Source organism: Manihot esculenta, chromosome 14 (assembly GCF_001659605.2).
Source record: "Manihot esculenta cultivar AM560-2 chromosome 14, M.esculenta_v8, whole genome shotgun sequence".
Lineage (NCBI taxonomy): Eukaryota > Viridiplantae > Streptophyta > Magnoliopsida > Malpighiales > Euphorbiaceae > Manihot > Manihot esculenta.
The window spans coordinates 3,818,326-3,841,120 of record NC_035174.2 but is presented as its reverse complement, the minus strand read 5'-3'; the positions used below and the strand labels follow the sequence as shown (position 1 = coordinate 3,841,120).

At 33.8% G+C, this 22,795-nt stretch overlaps 5 protein-coding genes across 10 annotated transcripts; 2 read left to right on the top strand and 3 right to left on the bottom strand.

Moving 5' to 3' along the window:
• Positions 1 to 40: 40 nt before the first annotated feature.
• On the bottom strand, positions 41 to 3,095 carry LOC110631335 (floricaula/leafy homolog). Its single transcript, XM_021779118.2, has 3 exons — positions 2,492 to 3,095; positions 1,663 to 2,015; positions 41 to 534 (listed from the first exon to the last, which is right to left on the bottom strand). The coding sequence occupies exons 1-3, from the start codon at positions 2,997 to 2,999 to the stop codon at positions 172 to 174; spliced, it is 1,224 nt and encodes a 407-aa protein (XP_021634810.2). The 5' UTR covers positions 3,000 to 3,095; the 3' UTR covers positions 41 to 171.
• A 2,906-nt stretch (positions 3,096 to 6,001) lies between these two features.
• Positions 6,002 to 9,365, top strand: LOC110631395 (pentatricopeptide repeat-containing protein At5g50990). Its single transcript, XM_021779211.2, has 2 exons — positions 6,002 to 6,735; positions 6,849 to 9,365. The coding sequence occupies exons 1-2, from the start codon at positions 6,414 to 6,416 to the stop codon at positions 8,363 to 8,365; spliced, it is 1,839 nt and encodes a 612-aa protein (XP_021634903.1). The 5' UTR covers positions 6,002 to 6,413; the 3' UTR covers positions 8,366 to 9,365.
• Positions 9,366 to 10,904: 1,539 nt separating this feature from the next.
• On the bottom strand, positions 10,905 to 12,977 carry LOC110631400 (phosphatidylinositol transfer protein 3). Of its 5 annotated transcripts, none has more exons than XR_006348574.1 (6): positions 12,656 to 12,964; positions 12,130 to 12,388; positions 12,011 to 12,047; positions 11,828 to 11,933; positions 11,603 to 11,757; positions 10,905 to 11,280 (listed from the first exon to the last, which is right to left on the bottom strand). XR_006348574.1 is itself a non-coding variant. In XM_021779221.2 (6 exons), exons 1-6 carry the CDS (start codon positions 12,902 to 12,904, stop codon positions 11,170 to 11,172), a joined length of 921 nt encoding a protein of 306 aa, XP_021634913.1. In that variant the 5' UTR covers positions 12,905 to 12,957; the 3' UTR covers positions 10,905 to 11,169. The 5 variants fall into 5 exon arrangements, 4 of the variants coding, with proteins under 4 accessions (XP_021634913.1, XP_021634915.1, XP_043806576.1 ...); XM_021779221.2 differs by having other exon boundaries at positions 11,603 to 11,761; positions 12,656 to 12,957; XM_021779223.2 differs by having other exon boundaries at positions 11,603 to 11,713; positions 12,656 to 12,945.
• Positions 12,978 to 15,954: 2,977 nt separating this feature from the next.
• Positions 15,955 to 19,363, top strand: LOC110631398 (probable beta-1,4-xylosyltransferase IRX10L). The gene is made up of 4 exons (XM_021779215.2): positions 15,955 to 16,483; positions 17,633 to 18,021; positions 18,275 to 18,516; positions 18,642 to 19,363. Exons 1-4 carry the CDS (start codon positions 16,375 to 16,377, stop codon positions 19,153 to 19,155), a joined length of 1,254 nt encoding a protein of 417 aa, XP_021634907.1. The 5' UTR covers positions 15,955 to 16,374; the 3' UTR covers positions 19,156 to 19,363.
• A 460-nt stretch (positions 19,364 to 19,823) lies between these two features.
• Positions 19,824 to 22,755, bottom strand: LOC110631401 (chromophore lyase CRL, chloroplastic). Of its 2 annotated transcripts, XM_021779224.2 has the most exons (9): positions 22,223 to 22,753; positions 22,082 to 22,131; positions 21,860 to 21,920; positions 21,730 to 21,765; positions 21,495 to 21,545; positions 20,741 to 20,833; positions 20,396 to 20,500; positions 20,159 to 20,251; positions 19,824 to 20,056 (listed from the first exon to the last, which is right to left on the bottom strand). In XM_021779224.2, the coding sequence occupies exons 1-9, from the start codon at positions 22,382 to 22,384 to the stop codon at positions 19,916 to 19,918; spliced, it is 792 nt and encodes a 263-aa protein (XP_021634916.1). In that variant the 5' UTR covers positions 22,385 to 22,753; the 3' UTR covers positions 19,824 to 19,915. The 2 variants fall into 2 exon arrangements, with proteins under 2 accessions (XP_021634916.1, XP_043806577.1); XM_043950642.1 differs by lacking the exon at positions 21,495 to 21,545 and having other exon boundaries at positions 22,223 to 22,755.
• Positions 22,756 to 22,795: the final 40 nt, after the last annotated feature.

Genomic DNA, 22,795 nt, shown 5'->3' with positions numbered 1-22,795 from the left:
GTCTCTAGTTAATAACTGCAAGTAAAATTAAGCCATAGTAATCAATGAAAATAGCTCATCCTTACATTGTAAATTATGGATGTGAAATGCACTTGTTCTAACGTACAACAACAGCAACACAAACTACAACTAAGCTCTAGAGAAAATAAAATTCTCCAAAACCACGAAGCCTTAGAAAGGCAAGTGATCACCCCCACTAGAGACACAGCTTGAGGGAGCAGCACTGTTGCGCTCTGCATGACAGAGTTGACGAAGCTTGGTGGGCACATACCAAATGGCGAGACGAGGATGTGCATTGAAAATAGCATCAATATCCCAACCTTGACTTGCTGCTATGTTAACAAGTGGCTTATAGCATGCCTGTCTCCAAGCTCCAACATTTTCTCCTCTTTCCTTGAAAACTCTCCTCAGTGCATTGGAGGCCTCCTCGTCAAGGCAATGAAGGGCATAGCAGTGCACATAATGTCTCATTTTGGGCTTGTTGATGTAGCTGGCTCCAGCCTTCTTGGCGTACCTGAACACCTGATTTGTCACCTACATCCAAGCAGAAAGATTAATTCACTGTGCGTACGTGCAGACAAAAATTTTCACGAGTGAATCTGAACGCAACAGTAATATGGAAAGATAACGATGATATGTACATGATGGCGACGTTTTCAGCTCTTTCTGAATTACGAGCTGCCAAAATCAATGATTTTTCAATGACTTCGGATAACAAATGAAAAAAAAACAGGGAAAAAAAAAATATTCTTTTGGTTGTAGAACTCAATAATCATAAGATCAATACGGTTAGCTTTTGCATGCTTTCAGGGGAGCATTTCAAAATCCAGAGTGCAAATGGACGTCACAGTAAACCTGTTGTTAATGCCTCCACGTGCCACGTCATCGCACGAATTGAGGAAAGTCACGTGTTAGTCGAAGAATTTTTCTATAAAATCCTTTTTTAGAAAGGAGAAAAATTCTTAGATATTTAGATATATAATTTGATTCATTAAAAAAAATCATTATTTACATTAAAAAAATTTTTTTTTATGGAATATCATAATTTCAAACAATCGGCATACAGTGGGACGTAAATAAATAAATAAATAAATTTCTATTAAGCCTTCATATTTTATCATAATTATTTATTTATTTATAATTTTTAAAACTCAATTAAAATACTTTTATATTTTATAAAAAAATAGATTTTTTAGTCTTTTTATTAAATAAAATATCAATTAATACTTAAGCATAGTCAAAAAATAAATAATATAAATCATTAAAATTATGGAAACTAAATAAAATAAGTAATTAAAACTATAATCATTGAACAGTATTAGACTTAAAGCCTAAAATAAATAATATTTTTTAAATAGTAAAGATTTAATTTTATAAAAATCGATGAACATTTCAATTGTATCTTAAAAAGAAAAAGAATTAAATAGATAACTGTATTAAAATTTAGAGAGTTTATATTTTTACTCTAAATATATATATAGGCAATTGCAAGACAGCCCTACCGGTCTCACCGACGTGACATCTCACTTTGGTTGGACCAGGTTTTAAGTACCGTACCATGTTGGCCAGAACTCTAGACGACTAGGGAGAGTCCACCATAAGACCCATCCAAGGGGCCCAAAGGGATGAAATAAACGGCCCAGATGCGATTTGTTTGCGTACCTTGGTGGGGCATTTTTCTCCGCGGTCCTTGGCAAAGCTCTGGACGTGTATCAAGAATTCACGGCACTGCTCGTAGAGATGGAAGAGGTAATCGAGGCCGTTCTTTTTCCCACGTGCCACTTCCCCAGGCTCCGTCACAATAAATGGGTGCTCGCGCTGTCTCTCATACCCACCTGCACCACCATTTTCATCGTTCTCGTTTTCATCATCCTGATCAATATCCACAACCTTCCTCTGCCCCTTCCTCCGTCGCTGCTGCTGCTGCTTTCTCTCTCCTGCTGCCACCTCCGACATTCCACCTCCGCCGCTCCCTGCCGCTTCCTTCTCTTTCTGCATTGGCTCCTCTGATAACCCTGTACACCATGCACACCTCAGCCACATAGCCAAAAAGAACAGGACAAAAAGCAAACAGAAAAGAGAAAAAAAGATTACACATGCTTGTGTTGCACCTGAAAGGACTTATTACATGCCATGAACACATACATATACAACATCGATGTAACAGTTCGTAACCTCAACTCCAAATAACAGAACAACGTTGAGGACTCAATTACATTTTGTAAAGTTTACCGGACAAAGATAGAATTTAACTGCATGTATATGCTAAAGATCGAAGTGCAGCCAAGAAAATAAAAATAGAATATTTATAGAAAAAGAGAGCAAAACCCTCGAATTCTCTTCTACGTATATTCATTCCCATAAAATATAACTTAGTTACTACTCCAGAAAAATGCAAGAAATTTAGTGTTCATATAAAGAAATAATAAGAATTATATATATACATATATTGTAGTTTTAAAAAAGAAAACATGGTGGATCGGTGACCAACCTTCTTGGGAGAGAGCATCGATAGCTTTGGTAGTATCCCCTGATAGTAGATGTCTACGCCGGGAATCCTCCTCCTCTAGCCTCCTCCTCTCAGCTCTGACCGCCGACTTTATACCATATCTTTCCCCAACAAGAAGATCCCACCTGAAAATCTGAGATAAACTGTTCATCATCTCATCAATCTCTTCGTCCTTCATGTCCAAAAGTGTGCTCACAGTGAATCCAAGCTCTGCTATCTTCGCAGCCGTGTAATACCTTACCCCATAAGCCTGAAACAACTCCTCCAGCCCACACAGCTCCCTCGGCCTCACAGCATGTGCTGTCCCCGGATGGAGCGGTGGAGCCACCGCTTCGAACAGACGGTTCGGTGCTGGTACCAGTGCTCGGGGGTCCCACTTGAACAAACTTGCCGTGAAGACCTCCGGATCCATACCTCTATCTTTCCTTCTATGCGTGTCCTGGACTAAAATATAGTTATTATTTTTCTGTTTTTTTTTTGCTTTTTTCATTTCCCGAAACTACCCTTGCATGGCTTTTTTATTTTTTGGGGGATCAAGAAGCTAACAGAATTGGAGGCTTGATGTTTCTTTGGGACTTGACAGTTGAGATCAAACCAGTCAGATTGTGTGTCATTTGGTTCCTTCGCAATTCCATATCTTACATTCCTCGCATTGGAGTTCCAATGTCCACTCAGATTTCGACGCGTCAGCAACACGAACCTTTTAAGCCACGAAGCGGGAAAATTATGGAAAATTATTAGTTAAGTGATTTTATGTTACTTGCTTTATAAGAAATGATTTTTTTTAAATGAAATGATAAACTAGTTACTAAATGATAAATAGCTGTTAATGAATTTTTAATTTTTTGTTTTTATCTATATATTAAAAACAGTATTTTTCTTTCTTATAAATTATATATCTGTTTTTCTTGTTTGTCATTAAACAATTCGCTTGTCATTTTATATATTTAAGTTTATATTACATACAAGAGTTTAATTAAATTTATTTTTTTCCTAAAAATTCATTTATTTTTTAATTTATAAAATTTTTATATAAAAAAAAAATTAAATTATACATAATTTTTAAAGAATTTATTTTAATTATTTTATTATAAAATGAACTATACCCAATAGAGATTAAAAGAGAATAAAATTAGCTATTCGTGCTTTTTTTCATAAAAATAGTTCCACAATTATTGATTTAAATATTTTAGAGAACACACTTTCTTATGGTTAAGTTTTAATTAATTTTTTATTTTATCTATCACATAAACATTTAGGAATTAAATTTTAAATATACATATATTTTATCAAAATCAATTACTATAAATTGTTTTAGTCTGTATGAAGGGCATTAATACATGAATACATTATATTCAGCAATACCTCCTGCTGAATATTAATAGAAAAGAGAGAACACTTAGCTGTATTTTTCTTTTTGAAATAGAGGTTAAGAATTGGGGGAGTAAGATCGGAGGAGTAGAATCTGAGATCTCTCATATTTATTTAAATGTATTTACCACTAGATTAAGTCACTGTACTTTATAAGAGTTATTGAAATTAAAGTTCAAATTAATAGGTCTATTAAATTAAATTATTATAAATTCATAGGTTAGGTACAGACTAATCATATATTTATTTTCTTTAATTATTGTTGATTTTTATTTTAAGAATTATTATTTAATAAATGTAGCTCTGTTGAAAACTTGCAGCGAAATACAAAACCTTAGCCTTGTATAGCGAACTTCAATCCTTACTCCGGAAATAACAATATAGCGTATATCTGAAGAGGAAAGACATATAGGCTAAGGATCAACACATCACATACATACAAACGTTAAAAACAAATTCACAATCAGAGACCTCCCATAAAGAAGAAAAAGCATAGCCATATCTATTACAGATCCATCAACAAATCTTCAAAAACACCCAAAACCTAACTGTGGAAATCTAGGAAGGTCTAGCATAACTCTTAGTTTCTCACTTTCATATATAATAATTAAGGGACCAACACCTTTTTAATGGCAATGGATATATACCCGAGATACCACTCTCTGCTCCCCTAGAAACCTCCCAAAATAGACTTAACATATCCACAGTCAAACCAAATAGAGCAACTTTCGCAGGAGAGAAGAAACAACAATGCCACATGCATTCCATAGAAACCTTCTCCATAGCTCAAGTGTATAGTTAAACCAAGTAGAGCAACTTTCAACATGGAAAAGAAATAGCAGTCCTATCAATAAACTTAAGCAAGTATAAAATAAAAATAAATAATAATATAAAAAAAGAACTCATATACATCAATCCAACAAGGTAGGATGAAACCCACATGTGTGGTTGAGAAGGAGATTTTCCCTGCTCTTGCAAGTGAGGCTAATAGCCGGTAAAAAAGGTCTTAAACCATAAAAATAAAAAAAATTAAGAAAATAAAGAGAGAGTCTTTCTCTACCAAAAGGGATAGAGAACCGGTTGATTTTTTATTTTAATATTAAAATTATTTCAAAAGGAGAGAATAAATAAGAAAAGCTAGTTAGGAAAATAAATTTATTGTTGTATAATTTCATGTTTGGTTGAGAGGAAAATAATCAGAAAGTAAAATTTAAAGAGAAAAATATTATTTACATTTCAATTTTATTTTCCCTTGAAATTGTGAGAAAAGTGGATGAAAAAATTTAAAATTATAAATATATTTCTATATATTGTAAGTTGTTTTTACATTCAAGGATAAAGTTGTAATTTTATTCTTAAAAAAGATTTTTTCAATATTTTTCAAACTTTATTAAAACAATATTAAAAAAATGTTTTTTTTTTCAGTTTTTATCTTTTCTTTTAATTTTTCTCGCATTGTTTTTCCTTCTGCTGATCAAATTTTTAAAAGCAGCACTATTCCTTGGCCATGAAGAAAATAAAATGCAGAGGAAGTACAGAAAGCGTCAGGTGTTCCTGCTAAGTCAGCTGCCGAAGCTCTTCCGTCTCTGAAAAAGGCTGTTTTTGTACTTTGAATAAAAAAATGTGAAATTCCAACACACCTCATAATTATTTAATTGATTTGATGATTTCGGTCTCGTAATCAGCTGCTTCCGCATCTACTTGCACCTCCGCCTGAGATTATCTTCTGAACTTCATAATCTGAATTTTGCAACGTGTCAATGACTCAGTGGTCCTACCACTGCACGCTGAAGAAATTTCCAAAGAAAAATAATGGATCGTTGTCTTCTTTTCAGTCAACCACACCGTACTTCTGAACTGCCAATGAGATGATGACACGTCAAGTATCTGACATATGCAATACTGTGTCGGTTGCTCAGTGCTTGCTGTTCCCTTGCATAAACAGTACTCTTCATGTCCCATCTCTTCATTTCATATTGCCTCGTAATTTATTTTGACCTTTTTTGTGTACTAACTTTTTTTTTAATTGTTTTTTTCAGAAAGGAGGTAATTCAATAGATTAAACAAATATGTCCACATACAGCCCTTGAATGTTTAAGGAAAAGGCTTGACCAGATAACGTTTGAATCACCCTAAAAAAATCTCCTTTAATTGACATATAATTGAAGCCATAGTTAATATCTAGCAGGAGCGCATCTCTACAAGCAATGCATTTCAAGACCAGAGAATAATCATATAGCATCATGAACTCTGCAGCTCCAAGTGATTGGATTGCCATTACTGTCCCTTGCGATTGTTGCTGTTGATCCCCTTCCAAACTTCCTACCCACCCGCACCAGCGTCGAAGTTAATTTTAATGAAATTTGCAGGAGGAGGCGTCCAAGTTGGTAGAAACACATGAATTGGTTGCTGCTGGACACTATGAAAGATGAATTGGCTGCTGATAAATAATGTCCTAGCATCCAAGTTTTTAGACACAAAGAATTCAGGTTAAGCTTAAAGTCTCGAACGTATTTTTAGGACGACATACTACATGTCGTCAGTCTTCCTTAGATCTACAAATTTTTTTTTCGGCGTTTGTATAATGGGCTTGAACAAGCCATGGGCTAAAAATGGGCCATTACTATCGGGAAGAATAATAAGATTTATGGAACTTGCACGGCCACGGGATCAGCGCTCATGTCTATTGATTTCGCTTTGGAAATTGGAAATCGTTTCCTTCCCTCGCAAAGAAGAGAGTATGCAGAGGCAGGGGGCTAGGAGACTCACCGCCCAGGCTTCTGCGACCATCACCAAATGTAGCGGCTCCCACAGTTCGCTATCCGCCACTCCTCACTTTGTCCATGAAAATAAAGGTGCCCGATTGCCTCTCTTTCTCCCCTGCTCTCACAATTTTATTCCCATCTATCTTGCAGTGATTATTATGTTTATATTTTGGTGATGGCGATTCTTCTTAAATTTGCTCCAGATCATCAATTATTCTGCGATCTTCTTGAAGCATGTAAGCTCTCTTTGGATTTAAGAACGGCAATCGAAACCCATACAAGAATTATTAGATTTGGGTATGCAACTCATTCGTCTCTTGCAGCTTCTCTGATTTCTACTTATGTGAATTGCGATCGCCTCAATCTTGCTTATCAAGTAATCGATCAAGTTTTTGCTTGGACCATGGATTTGGTGCCTCTGAATTTGGTTATTGAAAATTTTATGAGGGAAGGGGAGTATGAGATTGCCATCAAGGTGTTTTACAAAATGCCTGCCCGAGATGCTGTCACTTGGAATTCAATGATTGGAGGATATGTTAGAAATGCGCGTTTTGAGGAGGCATTGAGATTCTTCCGAGCAATGCTAAGCTCAAGTGTTGAGCCGGATAAGTATACATTTGCCTCTGTTATAACAGCGTGTGCAAGGCTTGGAGCACTTAATCATGGTCAATGGGTGCATGACATGCTGGTTCAGAAAAGAATTGAATTGAGCTTTATTTTGAGTTCTGCATTAGTAGATATGTACTCAAAATGTGGTAGAATTCAAACTGCTAAACAAGTTTTTAACAGCGTCCAGCGCAATGATGTTTCAGTTTGGAATTCAATGATCAATGGGCTGGCGGTTCATGGGCTTGCTTTAGATGCTATAACAGTATTCTCCAAGATGGAGGAAGAAAATATTACACCTGATTCTATAACTTTTCTTGGAATTTTAACGGCATGTAGCCATTGTGGTTTGGTCAAAGAGGGCCGGAAATACTTTGATTTAATGAAAAGCAACTACTCGATTCAGCCACAGCTTGAGCACTACGGAGCAATGGTTGATCTCTTGAGTCGAGCTGGACTTCTGGAAGAGGCTTACGCCATTATCAAAGCAATGCCAATCGAACCAGATGTTGTTATATGGAGGGCACTTCTTAGTGCTTGTAGAACATACCAAAAGCCAGAGCTAGGTGAAGTTGCCATTACAAAAATATCACGCCTTGAGAGTGGAGACTATGTCTTGCTTTCAAATATCTACTGTTCTCGGGAGAGATGGGATAATGCTCAAGGAGTGAGAGAAATGATGAAATTGAAGGGAGTTCGTAAAGTTAAGGGAAAGAGTTGGATTGAGTGGGCAGGTGTGGTTCACAATTTTAAGGCTGGTGATCGATCTCACCCTGAAACAGAAGCAATATACAAAATATTGGTAAGTTTGATCCAAAGGACCAAGTTGGAGGGATTTTTTCCGGCAACTGAGTTGGTTATGATGGATGTCTCTGAAGAGGAAAAGGAGGCAAACTTGTATCATCACAGTGAAAAGTTGGCATTGGCCTATGGGATTTTTAAAACTAGCCCTGGAACAGAGATTAGGATTTCAAAGAACCTTCGAATCTGCTATGACTGTCACAATTGGATAAAAATGGTTTCGAGGCTGTTAAGCAGGGTTATTACTGTAAGGGATCGGATCCGTTTTCACCAGTTTGAACGCGGCTCATGTTCCTGTGGAGACTATTGGTAGTCTGTGCCACAATACTTGATGATTGAGTTCTTTTAGGTACGCTATATATAGAATTATTCGAGAAATCCACAAGCTGAGGTAGCAGGATTAAATTATTTAAGTAATGCCTACACCCAGTCCCATCACACAGGCAGATTACTAACAAGTGCTGGGATATGACTGGCCCCAATGAGATGATATTATTCTATGCTGGTGAATGAATTAGTCGCCTACCAGCAAATTTCAATGAATTAACATTGTTCAGTTGCTTGAATTAGAGGTGAAGTTTGCCTTTCCTTGGAAGTAATGTGGCTTTTACCAAAGGGATCCCCTGAGACGAACTTGTGTTGTTGGAGAAAAATGGCAATGCTGTCAGGTCTGGGGTGAAATTGTGCTTCATATTGAAAAGGAAAAGGAAATGGCAGCCCACAAGGCAAGTCTATCTTCACAAGAATTACATGTTGCAGTGCCTGATATTGTTGTAGGGGAAGACAGAAGAGTTTAAAGATTAATAGAAAAAATCACCTTTTTGTAAACTTGAGTCATTGTTTATAGCTCATTTATACAAGGTGCAAATGGGGGCATAGTATTGATGCGCAAACTTCTATAATGCGACGAATCACACGATGATGTTAAGTCGGAATATGTCGGCGAGGGCAGGAGATTAATTTGTAGCGATGAACTGAGATGTAGATATCGCGAGTATGATTCTTTGCCAATGGAACGCATGGAGCTATTTATGGACAATGCACCCACACAGAGGCCCTAACCCTGAAGAAATTACATAATTGAATGTTGTAGCATCAGTCGCATATGGATTTTGTCTGACATTCAATCAATTATTGGTTATTCATCCAAGCTTTTGTGATTCAGTCAATGTGCTCGAGTCTGGAACTTGCAGCAATATTAAGATCATGCATGGATTGGCGAGCCCCTTTGTGATTCACCTGGTGATCTTACCAATCTGTCCGCATTAACAGGACAAAATGGCAAGTTATCTAAAATTAATGGTTTTTATTCATTCACCTATATTTATAGGGCATTTACCTTAGCTTATATCTAAAACTAAGCTGGCATATTTGTTTATAATGTTTCTTGGCTTTATAAATTAAGTTTGTAAGCTAAAATATATAAGTCGGGAATCAACTTATCATTTGTGTTAAGACTAAAATGTAAGGTGGTTTGATCAAATAAGAACTATAATGCTTATTTAATATACCATCTAATAAATTTAACAATAAATATATTTATGAGTTAGGGCTTTTTGTAGTTTTAAATTAAAAAAAATAATAATCACAATAATTTAAAAAAAAATTAAAATATTACCGCATTGTTCGAATGCAATAATATTTTATTGCGTGCATTCAGATTGGATGTGCATCATTCGATAGTCTTATAGCACTTTCAATGTGCGGTAAGAATATTTCATTTAAATTAATAATTTAAATTTTATTTATTTAATTTTTTTATATTTTATTATATTAAAATATAATTAATATAAATATTGATGATTTGAGATCAAGAGAAATATAATTTTTACAATAGGTTCTGTAAAACTGAAAAAGTTTAAAAAATAGAGAGGGCATTTCTCCTTTTATATGTTTCCTTTTATCTGCTAGTGACGTGCTAACAGAATGTATATCATTGGACCACCTGTCCCTGCTACGCTGATACGGATGTACGAGGGAATCGGATCTCTGCCCCATGCGTAACGGCCTCTGATCCTTTCCGCGCGCGTAGATGGGTCCACAAGGCATCTGGGTGAGTCTTCCTTTTGATTTTGGGCTGGGCCGAAAGATAGGAACGAAGCCGGGCCCAAAGGAGATCGGCCCGAAATGCAGTGAAGGTGAGACCGATCTGGCTGAGAAATTCTGAGGGGCCCGGTATCAAGGCTCGAATGGGTCTAACCTGTTAGTGCTGAGAATGTGTGGGCTTCTGAACGATGGCCGCGATCGAGGGCTTGGCCCTGACCGGGTTGGAGAAATCCAGCGGTCATCAAATATAATTATAAAAATTATACATTTTATGATTATAATAATTTAAATAATTTAAATTTATTTAATTATTTTATTTTTATACATTTTATAATTTTTAATTATTTATATGAATTATTTATTTAATTTTTATAATATATATAGTTAATAAATATTTATAAATTAATTCTAATAAAAATAATAAAATATAAAAATAAATATAAATAATATAATATTATATTTTAAATAAGTTTAAATAATTAATATTTATAACAATATTAATATAACTTTTATAATTATATTTATATTAAATTTAATATATAATTAAATTAATTATACTAATATAATAAAATATAAAAATTAAATAAATAAAATTTAAATTATTAATTTAAATAAAATATTCATACCGTACTTTAAATGTTACCGCACATTTTAAGTGTGATAATATTTTTATTTTTTTAATTATTGTGCACTTTATAAACGGAGTAAACTCTACCCAACTCTACAAATGCAGTAGAAATTACTTTTAGTCAGGAAAATTTTATTTTTCATACCTGAATTTCAAAATTATTATTTTTAACTTAAAATGGTAAAAAGTCTTATTGCCGTTATTTATTATTTTATTTAAAAAATTATAAATGTTTATAAGTTCCGATATAAGCTAGTGTTTCACAAGGCATATGCACTTATAGCTTATTACAGTTGAGAAGACATGAGATTAAACAGGTACATCATGATGTTCATTTCAGTGGCGGCCAGTCCTAGCGTACAGGTCTAGACATTTCGGTGAAGGTAATTGTTGTATCCATTTATTTCTGTCCCATCGGCTAGTTCGTCAATCAGCTTCAGCAATCAAAGGACTGGAACTAGTGGCAGCCGCCCTCCGTATATATCTGGGGTTAGGCTCTCATCGATGTCTTCTAAGAGGGTGGATTTCAGCTTCTTGTTCTCCACAAATACTATCTGCAAGGCCATCAGGAAACATAGTCTGTTAACTGAGAAAACCAGCCCACATTCACTTAAAAAGAAAACAAATTAAACTAGTATTTCTACTTTCACTAAAGTAGGAGCTTTTCATTTTTCTTTTTTACTTTCAATTTATTGTTGAAAATTAAATCGTAAAAAATAAATATACTTCACGAGTAACAAGTGTATCACTTAAAAGTTTTTAATTTCAAGAAAGCTATTGCAATTTCAACGAGTGAACATATTTATTACAAGTTTTAGTGGATTTGGAACAAAAATATAAGTTTAGAGATAAGAATAAAAATCCATCCTTGCTCACCTTCTTCTTGGTGTTATTATCTATGAAAGGGTAGATAATTTTCCAGACAGCCATAAAAATGTATGGAGCGTTCACAATGAACAGTTTCCCTAGTCTTTCAGGGTAGTAGTCCTGCAATTGGCCAATTGACAGTGAAAACAAGCCATTGTTGCTTGCTTCCTTATTCATCAGAAAAATCAGATGAACCCATAAATATAAGACCGAGTTATATATATATATATATACCTGCAGAATAGCTAGAGCTGCCAGGCATCCTCGGACATCGCTGTTTGCATATCCCCAGCCTTGAAGATCTGCAAGGACAACAAATTTCTCCTGTTCTGGTGACGTCCTGATGCATCAACGTCTTCCCCATCAACTGTTTGATAAATTGCTTTAAACAATATTGGACTAATGGAGAAAAATTACCTTGCGCAAATTTTATCCAAGACGTACACTACAAAACCTGTACATGTATACATTTAGACAGTGATAACTTGTAAAAAAACTTAAAAAAAGAGTTTTAAGTATTCTCAACATCTACGTACGTTTCAATTCCTCAGAGCTTTCTTTGTTTTGATAATGTCTACTACCAAAAGCTACCATTATAGGGCGTCCTTTCTTATCTGTTCCTTGCACAAATACTTTATTCTGCGCAATTTCATTCGAGACCTCTGATGGAGAAATGGAGCCATTTGGAACAAACTCTCGTCTCCATTTCAAGTACTTCAGGAACATGGCGGAAGCTCTCTGGACATCCAGATCACGAGCCCGCAGAAACCTTCTTAGAGTCGAGTCATCTACTCCCTGCACGGAACCAAACCCATGCTTCAATCACAATAAATTTTCAGCTGGTTTGGTATGATTCATCTTGCAATAAAAAAAATTTAAATAAATTTCAGTAGCAGTTCTACTTCTTTCAAAATGATAATTTTTAAATTAAAAAGAATCGAAATTCTCACATTTCAAACAAAAAAATATTTAAAAATAAATCAGTTAAATTAAATTCTTGCAGAAATTTTTTGTTCCAAAAGTAAAGAGAGGAAATTAAGAAAGAGATAGGAGTTAGGACACCTTGGAAGAGGGATCCTGCCTTTCAACAGCAGCTCTCAGGAGACTTGTTTTGGTCTGCTCCACCATACCTTTGCTTGTAGCTTTATGTTGTTGAGCTTGATGAGCATCATCAGTTGTATCCATTTCTCTTGTCTTGGTCATGCTTGATATCTCTTCCTTTCTTATTCCTTGTTTTAATTTGTTTTGATCACAGTCTTCTGCCAGAAAGTATAAAGAAGACGAAACAGTAGTAATAGCCATAAATGGCATAATAATAATTCTGAACTACTCCTTCAATCATCTCCACCTACTTTTAACGGTCAAATCTTTCCGTTCACCGAATGACTTTTGTTGCTACAGAAACAGTTCATCGTCGACTTCCCGGTTTATTTTGTTACTTTTGTCTTTCGTATTAATTACATATTTGCAAGGTTAGCCCAAGAATTAAATATGAAAAAAGGTCATTTTCAAAACAATAATAAAGCCAAATGTATAGTTATTGTAATTAATAAGAAGTTTATAAATTATGATTTTATTAAATAATAATTTATTTTCTTTTTATTTTATAATAATCTATCTATCCTGTACATCATTTTCTAGAATAGAATATAAGAAGTTTTAACTAAAAATATTGGCTATTAATTACAATGGATCTACATGAGATTTAACATAATCTGTAATAAAATCTTTATAAATATAATGATTATATTGCAAAATTTTTACATTCTAAGAACTCTTTCCAAAATGCAATATTAGCACGTAATAAATAAGTCTGAATATACTTATTCAAAATTTTAAAAAAAATAAACTATTAAATAATTAAAATAATAGAGACTAAATTTTATAAACTTTATTATAAATTATTCAAAATTTTAAATCAACAATAATTAAATGGAAACCGTTTTTAACCGTAACTATTTTCAAACTGTAATTGTAACCATTTAAGACCAAAGTACCCGGAAACCGGGGATTCTAACAGAAAATTGGAATCAAATCAGCCCATGGCGGCCTCTGTCTGTCTCTTTATGTGCAATCAATAAATCATAATAAATGAAGTTGGTTGTTCCATCAAACTGCAAGCATTATATATGGTAGTTTTTCCTTTATATAAATTAATGTTTATCAAATACATTTATATATATTTAAATTAAATAATATTCATATAATTATATAATAAAATATAGTAATAATTATTATTTATTATTTTTAATATTTATAAGTAGTGAAAATATTTTAATACATAACTGATTACTTTTCAATCAATTTTTTTCAAACTCAGACCGATTTACTAGAGGCAGCGGGTCACAAATTTAAAATTAAGTTAAATTAATATTCAACATTATCTTAAACATAGCAAAAATTATATATTTGTGTTCGAACAGATATAAAAAAAAAAACACTATTAAATAAGAGTAAATATATAATAAAATAATTATATAAATAGTTTAATATATTTTTAAAATTAAAATTTTTTTATATTATAAAATTAAATAGTAATTTTTATTATTGTTATTGTGTGGAGTGCAGTGTGATGTAACTACTTCAATGAAAATTAATTAAAAAAAATGTAGTAAAGGAGCTTAATGGAAAAATTCTCTCCGAGAATTAAGAAAAGTAAATAATCACAGTTAAAATTAAATGATAAATGAAAGTTAAATGAATTAAAATATAGCAATACAGGTTAGTTTTTAGCTTTTTTTAGTTAAAAAATATTTATTAATTTGAATTTGAATGGAAATTAAAATTAATTAAAAAATTAAAAGAAGATTAAAAAAGTTAATTTCAGTTGAAGTCATTCAAAGCCCTGGCCCCGCCTAAGCGCTGAGCAGGAAGCACTCAAACGAAACACCAAAGGCGAAGATCTCGTTTGATGAAGTCCATAGTTGGCAAGAAAAGTTGACAATTCAAAATATTGTGTCGGTGTGATCCCCTAATATCTACAAAGGCAAAATATCCTCTATTTCTTTACCATTTTCCTATCAACAAAATATGGTTGAAACTATTCATTTCTCATCCTCTTTCAAAATTTACCATAACAAAATAACCCTATGTTATTTTCATTTGTCACGTGACCTTTCACTATTTAATTTATGTCAAATTCTCTCATTTTCATGCTTTAAAAAACTTTCTTTATCTAGAAACTAGTGGGTTTAATTTTTTTTTTTTTTGTAAGTAAACGTATTAATGGATTTAACACATTTTATAATAATAAAGGAATTTTGAAGTACTTTTAATTTGTAATTAGTTGGAAAAATAAGAAAGTTGAAGATTTATTTACTTGGTATATAAAGGTGACTCTTATTCGTAAACATCTTGCAGTATTTAAAATTAACTAGGTAATAATTTTTTTTTTTTGTTATAAACATGATTAAGAATGTGTTTCGTAACAATACTGAAATTATTTTTCAACTGTTTGATGCTATATGTTACAAAATTTACTTTGATAATTTCTCCATTTTCACACTTTTTGATATTTTTTTAATATATGATAAAGAGGTAGACTGTCGGTGTGCTGTTGCTACCCAGCTACATGTTGTCACACCTGACCCTAGAAACTTTAATTTTTTTGTGTATTTTTTTTTTAATTTATTACATTAGTATATTTATTATAGTGCATAGTAAAAATCTTAATTTTCTTTTTTTTAACTGAGCGACTGTTGGTGGACATTTTTTTTTATATTTTTTATTAATTTATTTTTTAAATTATCTTAAAATTATTATTATTATTTTTAATTATAATAACATACAAATTAACAATTATAATTCTATTTAATTTTATCTTATTTTTAAAATATTTTTTAATATTTAATAAAGATTAATATATTTAAAATGAGTATAATTAAAAAATTAATAAAAAATATATTTTTTAATATATGTAAAAAAATAAATAATACAAATTATAAAACGTACTGAATATATTTAAAAAAATTACTGTTTAATTTATATAATATAAAAAATTTATTAGTTAATTTTTAATTTTAAAAAATATATTAAAATATTTTAATATTTTAAAAAAATACACTAAATAATTTAACTATTAATTTTAATTATTAAGTATTATAAAAAAATATTTAAATATTTTCGATATAAAAATTAATTAGTAATTTTTTATAAAATTAAGAATTAATTAATAACTTTTTTAAACTAAAAAATGATAAAACACTTAATAATTAAATTTAATAAAATGTGATCTTCTAAAATTTTAAGAATAGTTTAGTGTATTTTTTAAAATTAAAAAATTAATTAATAAATTTATCTAAAATACAGAAACTAAATAATAAATTTTTTATGATATAATTGTCAAAATTCAATGACAAAATAGTGAATAATAGCAAAGCGAAGGACTTTGGGGTAATTCTTCGAAGAGCAGGTTGAAGGTTGAACAACGCAGCTGGGATCTGGTAATGAGGTGGACTTGGCATCAGACCAGCCCAAATATTATATACAGCGCCCACCATATTACCAGTTTAAGAAACACCACGAGAATCTTCTTCCGGCAAATTTGCTTGGCCTTCTCAATCAGCTTCTTGCTCTTTCTTTCCCATTTGTTTCTCTCATCAATAAATAAACTCATTTCTTGTATTTCTAACAAAACCCTGTAACTACCTCTTTCGTGACATTTCATCTATCTTTTGTAGCTGAAATCATCCTTCTATGCTCATATTATCTGCTTCTTTGTTTGATTTCTCTTCATTGCTTCCCTTTCTTTCGAGCTTCAAAAGAGTAAGGGGATAGAAAGAATGGAGATTTGGAAGTGGGTTTTTGTTGGAATTCTCTGCTTTGCTGCCTTTGCATCGACTGCTGGTGCTGTGAAGCTGGGTAGGGGTCAACCCACTGAGAGGATTTCAGGTAGCTTTCCTTCCTTCTATCAGTTCTATGCTGCCTTTGCATCCTTCTGTGCTGATGGATTTGTCATGCTCAATAATTATTTTATCTCTATGTGGTGTCTGCAGTTGATTTATTCTTTTTTTTTTTTTTTAAACAATGATGTGGGCTTGATAACTGAATTTACGGTTTCCTCCTAGATTTGACTATGTAGTTTTTGGGAATAATACCTCTTCTGGGGATCCGCTTGAGTTGAAGCTCAATCGGAGATTTGCTAGACCTGCTGGCTTTAGTCGAAGTGGATTGTGTGTAGTTTCATTGGTTGAAGTTGACAAATTTCTATAATAGTTAAAAATTTATCAATTCTGAAACAAACATCTAAATAATTTCCGTTATTATTGTTCAAGAATTTAATGAGTTTGAAAAACTTATAAAAGGCCGTTGTTTTTTTCAATTATCTGTATAAGCTGTGTGTGCCTTTCCCAAAATTTATTGTCTACTCTTTGTTCTCCACATCTGGATTGCTGGAAAATTTATTGTCTACTCTCCATTTTCCATAGTAACATACTTGTTTTGTAGGTGCTTATCTTATGATCTCAACATAATATAATGCAAAAAAGGTTCCACGTAGATGATGCCAACTAGTTTGGACTCAGTTGAAAAGAATAGAATGTCTGATGTCCCAAATTTCCATGTCAGAAACAAATTGGTGTCTGAATGACATGGATTGTATTTGACATCTTCACTAATAACTGTGCATATTTAGGAGTGTATGTAGAGAGGGAAGAGTTTCTTTTTCACTAGTTGCTCTTCATCCTATCTCTATAATGTTTTCCTGGATTGCTTCATCTTAGAAGAGCAAGCACCAAGCTCTAAAAGTCATACTAAATTGATTCAGCATTTTGCATTAAAATAGAGATTATGAATAAAACAATTTGTGTGGTGGACATCTCTGACATCCTTGACAAGAAATCTGAATAGTGAAAAGATATTTGATTTTGGCAATTTGGCAAAGGTGGAAGTGAGAGAAGGGGGAAATGAGAATTTATTTTTAGCATGGAAACTGCATGTTTTGTGGCAGATTGAAATTCTTATATTGATAATTATTAAATGCTTGGAACTATAAAACTTGGCAACATGTAGGTAGAGCTGATTGGGTTGTGTAAAATGTAGGTAGTGCTGGTGATGTTTTAGAAGATGATCCTGTAGGAAGACTAAAAGTTTTTGTTTATGAACTTCCAAGCAAATACAACAAGAAGGTTCTGCAAAAGGATCCAAGATGCCTCACCCATATGTTTGCTGCTGAGATCTTTATGCATCGGTTTCTTTTATCTAGTCCTGTTCGAACGCTCAATCCTGAGGAAGCTGATTGGTTTTATACCCCTGTATACACCACTTGCGACTTGACACCGAATGGCCTCCCTTTGCCTTTTAAATCGCCAAGAATGATGAGAAGTGCTATCCAGCTTATTTCTTCAAACTGGCCTTATTGGAACCGGACTGAAGGTGCTGATCACTTTTTCGTTGTGCCCCATGACTTTGCAGCATGCTTCCATTATTTGGTGAGTAAATCCATTTCTTTTATGTTTGTCATTCCTGGTAATCTCCTCTTTTGGTGACGAGCTGTTTAATAAATTTTAATCAATTGACCTATTTTAGGGATTCCAAACTCCTATTTTCAACTCTTGTACTGTATCAAAAAAATATATATATGTTTATATTCATAATGTGAACTTTGTCGAGTTCTTGCAAGTTGTCTTTCTATATGTCATTTACTTTTGTTTGATGGTTCCCTCTTCACGTGTGCTTTTGCAGGAAGAGAAGGCCATTGAAAGAGGAATTCTTCACTTGCTCCAACGGGCTACCTTGGTGCAAACTTTTGGACAACGTAATCATGTCTGCTTAAAAGAGGGATCAATAATTGTTCCTCCATATGCCCCTCCCCAGAAAATGCAAGCCCACTTTATTCCTGAGAAAACCCCTAGATCTATCTTTGTCTACTTCAGAGGGTTGTTTTATGATGTGGGAAATGACCCAGAAGGCGGCTATTATGCAAGGTATGTTCACATTTTGTTTCCATGTTAACTGGAAAATGTTTAGGTGCAATTGTAGCATTGAAGGCTCAAAACCATCTTTGGTAATTTATTGAAGCCAATTGAAATCTTCATTTAAAATTTCTCAGAGGTGCTCGAGCAGCAGTGTGGGAAAACTTCAAGGACAATCCACTTTTTGACATATCCACAGATCACCCAACTACATACTACGAAGACATGCAACGAGCCGTGTTTTGCTTGTGTCCGCTTGGCTGGGCTCCATGGAGTCCGAGATTGGTTGAAGCTGTTATCTTTGGTTGCATTCCGGTTATCATTGCAGATGACATTGTGCTACCTTTTGCGGATGCAATTCCATGGGAAGAAATTGGGGTTTTTGTAGATGAGAAAGATGTGCCCAACTTGGACACCATTCTGACTTCAATCCCACCTGAAGTGATACTCAGGAAGCAGAGATTGCTTGCAAACCCATCAATGAAGCAGGCAATGTTATTCCCCCAACCTGCTCAACCAGGAGATGCTTTCCATCAAGTTCTGAACGGACTTGCACGTAAACTGCCGCATGAAAAAACTATTTACTTGAGGCCAGGTGAGAAGATCTTGAACTGGACTGCAGGTCCTGTTGGTGACCTGAAACCTTGGTAGTGGCAATTGCATCACAGTTGTTTGAAGAAATTCTTAGCATTCATTCCCTTAGCCCATCCAACACTGTTTCTCAGAAATGTGAATCTTGATTTTGCCTCTGTTGGACTATGCGTTTGGATTTTGCAGGCTTAGGGAATAGGGATATTGATGAGCTGTAGAAATTTTATCAAGACTGTTCTATGTTTCAATTATTAGAGATTGTTGATCAGACCCACTAAATTCTTATAAAACATTAACAGACTTAATTTCCTTATTTAATTAATTAAAATAAAACTCCCAATATATAATAATAAATAATAACAAAATGTGTTGTTTCCATTCATGTCCGCCTCACAGAATTTTATAACACATATATCCAATTAGTTTACTTCTATTAAGTTTCACCGCCTCTTATCTGCTCATTCCTTCGTCTTTCAATTCTCTTTGCGAAGAACAGCGCTGAGAAGAAAAGAAAAAGTGTGTTCAGTAATATCACCGCATGCTTCCATTGGGATTCAGGCCGTAAAGCTCACATCACCATCCAACGTCCTTAGAATTTTTTTTTTTGGTTTTGGGGGTTGGGGGGGGTTGATTTGGATTGATTGCTAATGCTATGAATTGAATCTGCTTGGCAGTTACGCCATCTTCATCAATTGCAATATTATACCAACCACCCACCAAAAGAAAACTGATGGATAACATCGTCTTTAACTGAGATTTATAACTTTGATAAAAATAATATAAGCTTGAACCTTTACACGTGACTATATATATTAAGTGATCACTCTTGCAAAACAAAAGAACCCTCTATTCTTTTTTCCATCATTTGTGGAGCGGGGAAATTCGAAGGAGAAAACATGTCATTACTACTAGAGACTGGTGCCGGCTTGAACTCGTAAGGTCGGTCCTTCGCTCCCCAAACCTGTAACCACCAGAACAGAACTGTCAAATTGACACAACAGAACAATCTTAATACATTTTCAAATTAACTTAAACTAAACCTAAGTGAGGCCGTGGAACCCACCTGATTTCCATCATCATCATAGCCCCTATCCCAGGTATGTATTTCACTGTTCTTTAAAATTGCTAGTTCCGAAGTGCAATAGGTTGCTCCATTCTGTCAAGAGTAATAGATTAGTAACAGAGTACAATTACACTTGTCCCCGTCTCTGGAAAACCAAATATCTTCAAAATACAATCCCATAGATATATACAAAAAACAAGATTTCAGAAAACTAAAAGAAGGATGACAAGCAAATACCCATGAATTTGGGAATCCTCCAGGGGGAGTAGAACCTTCATACAGGCAGCGTTTTCCTCGGTCACAGCGTTTAAGATGTATTGTTGCCAGATGTTCTGCAATATCCTGCACTTGTGCAACAAAGTGGAGAAACTAAATATACAATATCGATCCAATGAATAAAAAGTTATCCATTTTGGTAATGCATGACACGGCATAGAGTAGAAATTAACACCCATCTAAGAAAGTTATCTGGTGAACTTAGAATTGGCAATGTTCTTGAAGTCTAAAGCACAATTAAATATATATATATACCACAAAGATAATGAGTTTAAATCAAAATCTGAATCTATCCAGGGGACTTACACCAATAACTTCCTCTGGCGGTGGTCGTTGGTCCTTTGGGCGATCGCAGAAATTTTTGTACTCCTCTGCATCTCTGATGGCATATGAGCTTACCTGTCCATTAAGGAAAGAACGAAACAATATGTTAGTTGTTTAAGGAGTTTATAGAAAATTTCTTGCAGAACCTCAAAATGAAAATAGGATCAAAAGACTAATTTAATCCCACTAATTTCATGGGGGAAAGAAGCCACCCATATAAAGATGATAAGAAATAACTATCCGAGAAAAAAAAAAGTTAACAGTTGAAGTAACAAACAAGGAGGGAAAAAGTTTTACAATGTAGCACACATGACTGAGTTTTCACTAATTGGCAGCAGCAATGCAACAAAACTATTGCACGTTTTATGAAAGGTCTGAAAATCATGTTTCTGAGCATAATATATGGAGTTATACTCTTGGCTACCATGCACTGATATTATTCACCAGAGCTACTTGATGAAAACCAAATACCGTAAAAGGAGTTCAAAGGGCTTCAAGCAAATATCATGAAGAAGACAGCATAATCAAAGTAAAGAGAACCTTGATGAAAATAACTGCAAATGATTTGGGAAAAGCAGTATACTACAAGCATTAAAATTTAAAAGATATTACAGCAACATATAATTCCTTAGGATTTCCCCTTAACATGAGAAGGAAAAAGAGGCTTTCACGTACCAAAATACAGTGCAATAATTATTATGCTCATATAGAACCATCAGTTTCAAAATAAGCTCACCTCAACATCAAATTTCAACTCCTTTGGACAGGGCTTCACCATATAGAGCCTCTGGAGCCATACAATTGTCAGAATATATTTTTTGTTGAATTAGTGCCTTTTAATTTAAAAATAAAAAATTAGCTAAAATATGTAAAAAGCAGTTAATGAAGGAGCAACTTTTATACAAGTTCATTCCAGTAATCCTTTTAATAAGTTGAAAATAATAAATCAAATAGCAACACTGACACATTACCTGCCGAAAGGGCTTTTGAGGCGTCCTCCAGAATGCCTAACAATAGACAGATAATTCACATCAAGACATTAACTGAATTTACAAATGAATTTGAAGTAAAAATAATAATAATGAAAAAAGTTAAACTAACCTGTTCGAAATATAAAACCTTGGAACCATCCACCATCTCCGCTGCCGGACAAGTAAGCATTCTGCGCATAAAAATTCATAAAACTAAAAGTACTGAAAGCATTCACAACATTTGAACTTTCTCTTGCAATTTCTGAATTCATATCTCAAGATTCATTAAGGTTCGCCGCTTTTACTCAAAATTCAATAAACTTAGAGATTCGAAGAAGAAGTAAAAGAGTACCTGATGTTGAAGTAATTATCGGGATCTCTGGATGCTTGTTCTCTCGAGAACTAACCCCACAAATTAAATTGAAATTAGAATCAGAAAAGAAACGAAAGTGGGGACGAACCCAAAAGGACAATAAACTTAATTAAATGGTACCTTTTCGCCGCTGATTGATTGAGCAACAATTCGAGCATGGTCCCAACGAGTAGTAGACTTGGTAAAGCGCTTTACAAGAATCGCACCTCCAATCAGAACCAGCGTCTTGGTTACCAATCCTTGAGCTCGGCTCCATCCATTAGATTCCGAGCCCGTTCCCATTTCAAAGATTTTATATCCTCACCTAAGACCAAACACCCAACACATCTTCTTGACCGGAAAAGTCGGATAAACTAGTAGCAGGATTTCCACTGAAGACAGGAAAGGGGTACGAGGGAATATGGAGACTGAACAGTGACTCTGTATTAATGTGATTGTGATGATAGATAGGGTTTGGTTTTGAACGATTTTGATGAATCAGAAACTTGTCACTTGCTCGCCGGCGACCAGTTGTCGATTGGAGGTGGCGATAGTGCGATTGAGCCTTGTCAGCCACCTCAAGCTCTTAATATCTTTTCTTTTTCACCATACTTGATTCCATTTCGTTCTCTGTTTCGCAAAGCTGCATTGCGGATTACTTGGCCCGCTCTGATCCGTTCATTGGTAGCTGCAGAATGACGTTTATACCCCGCA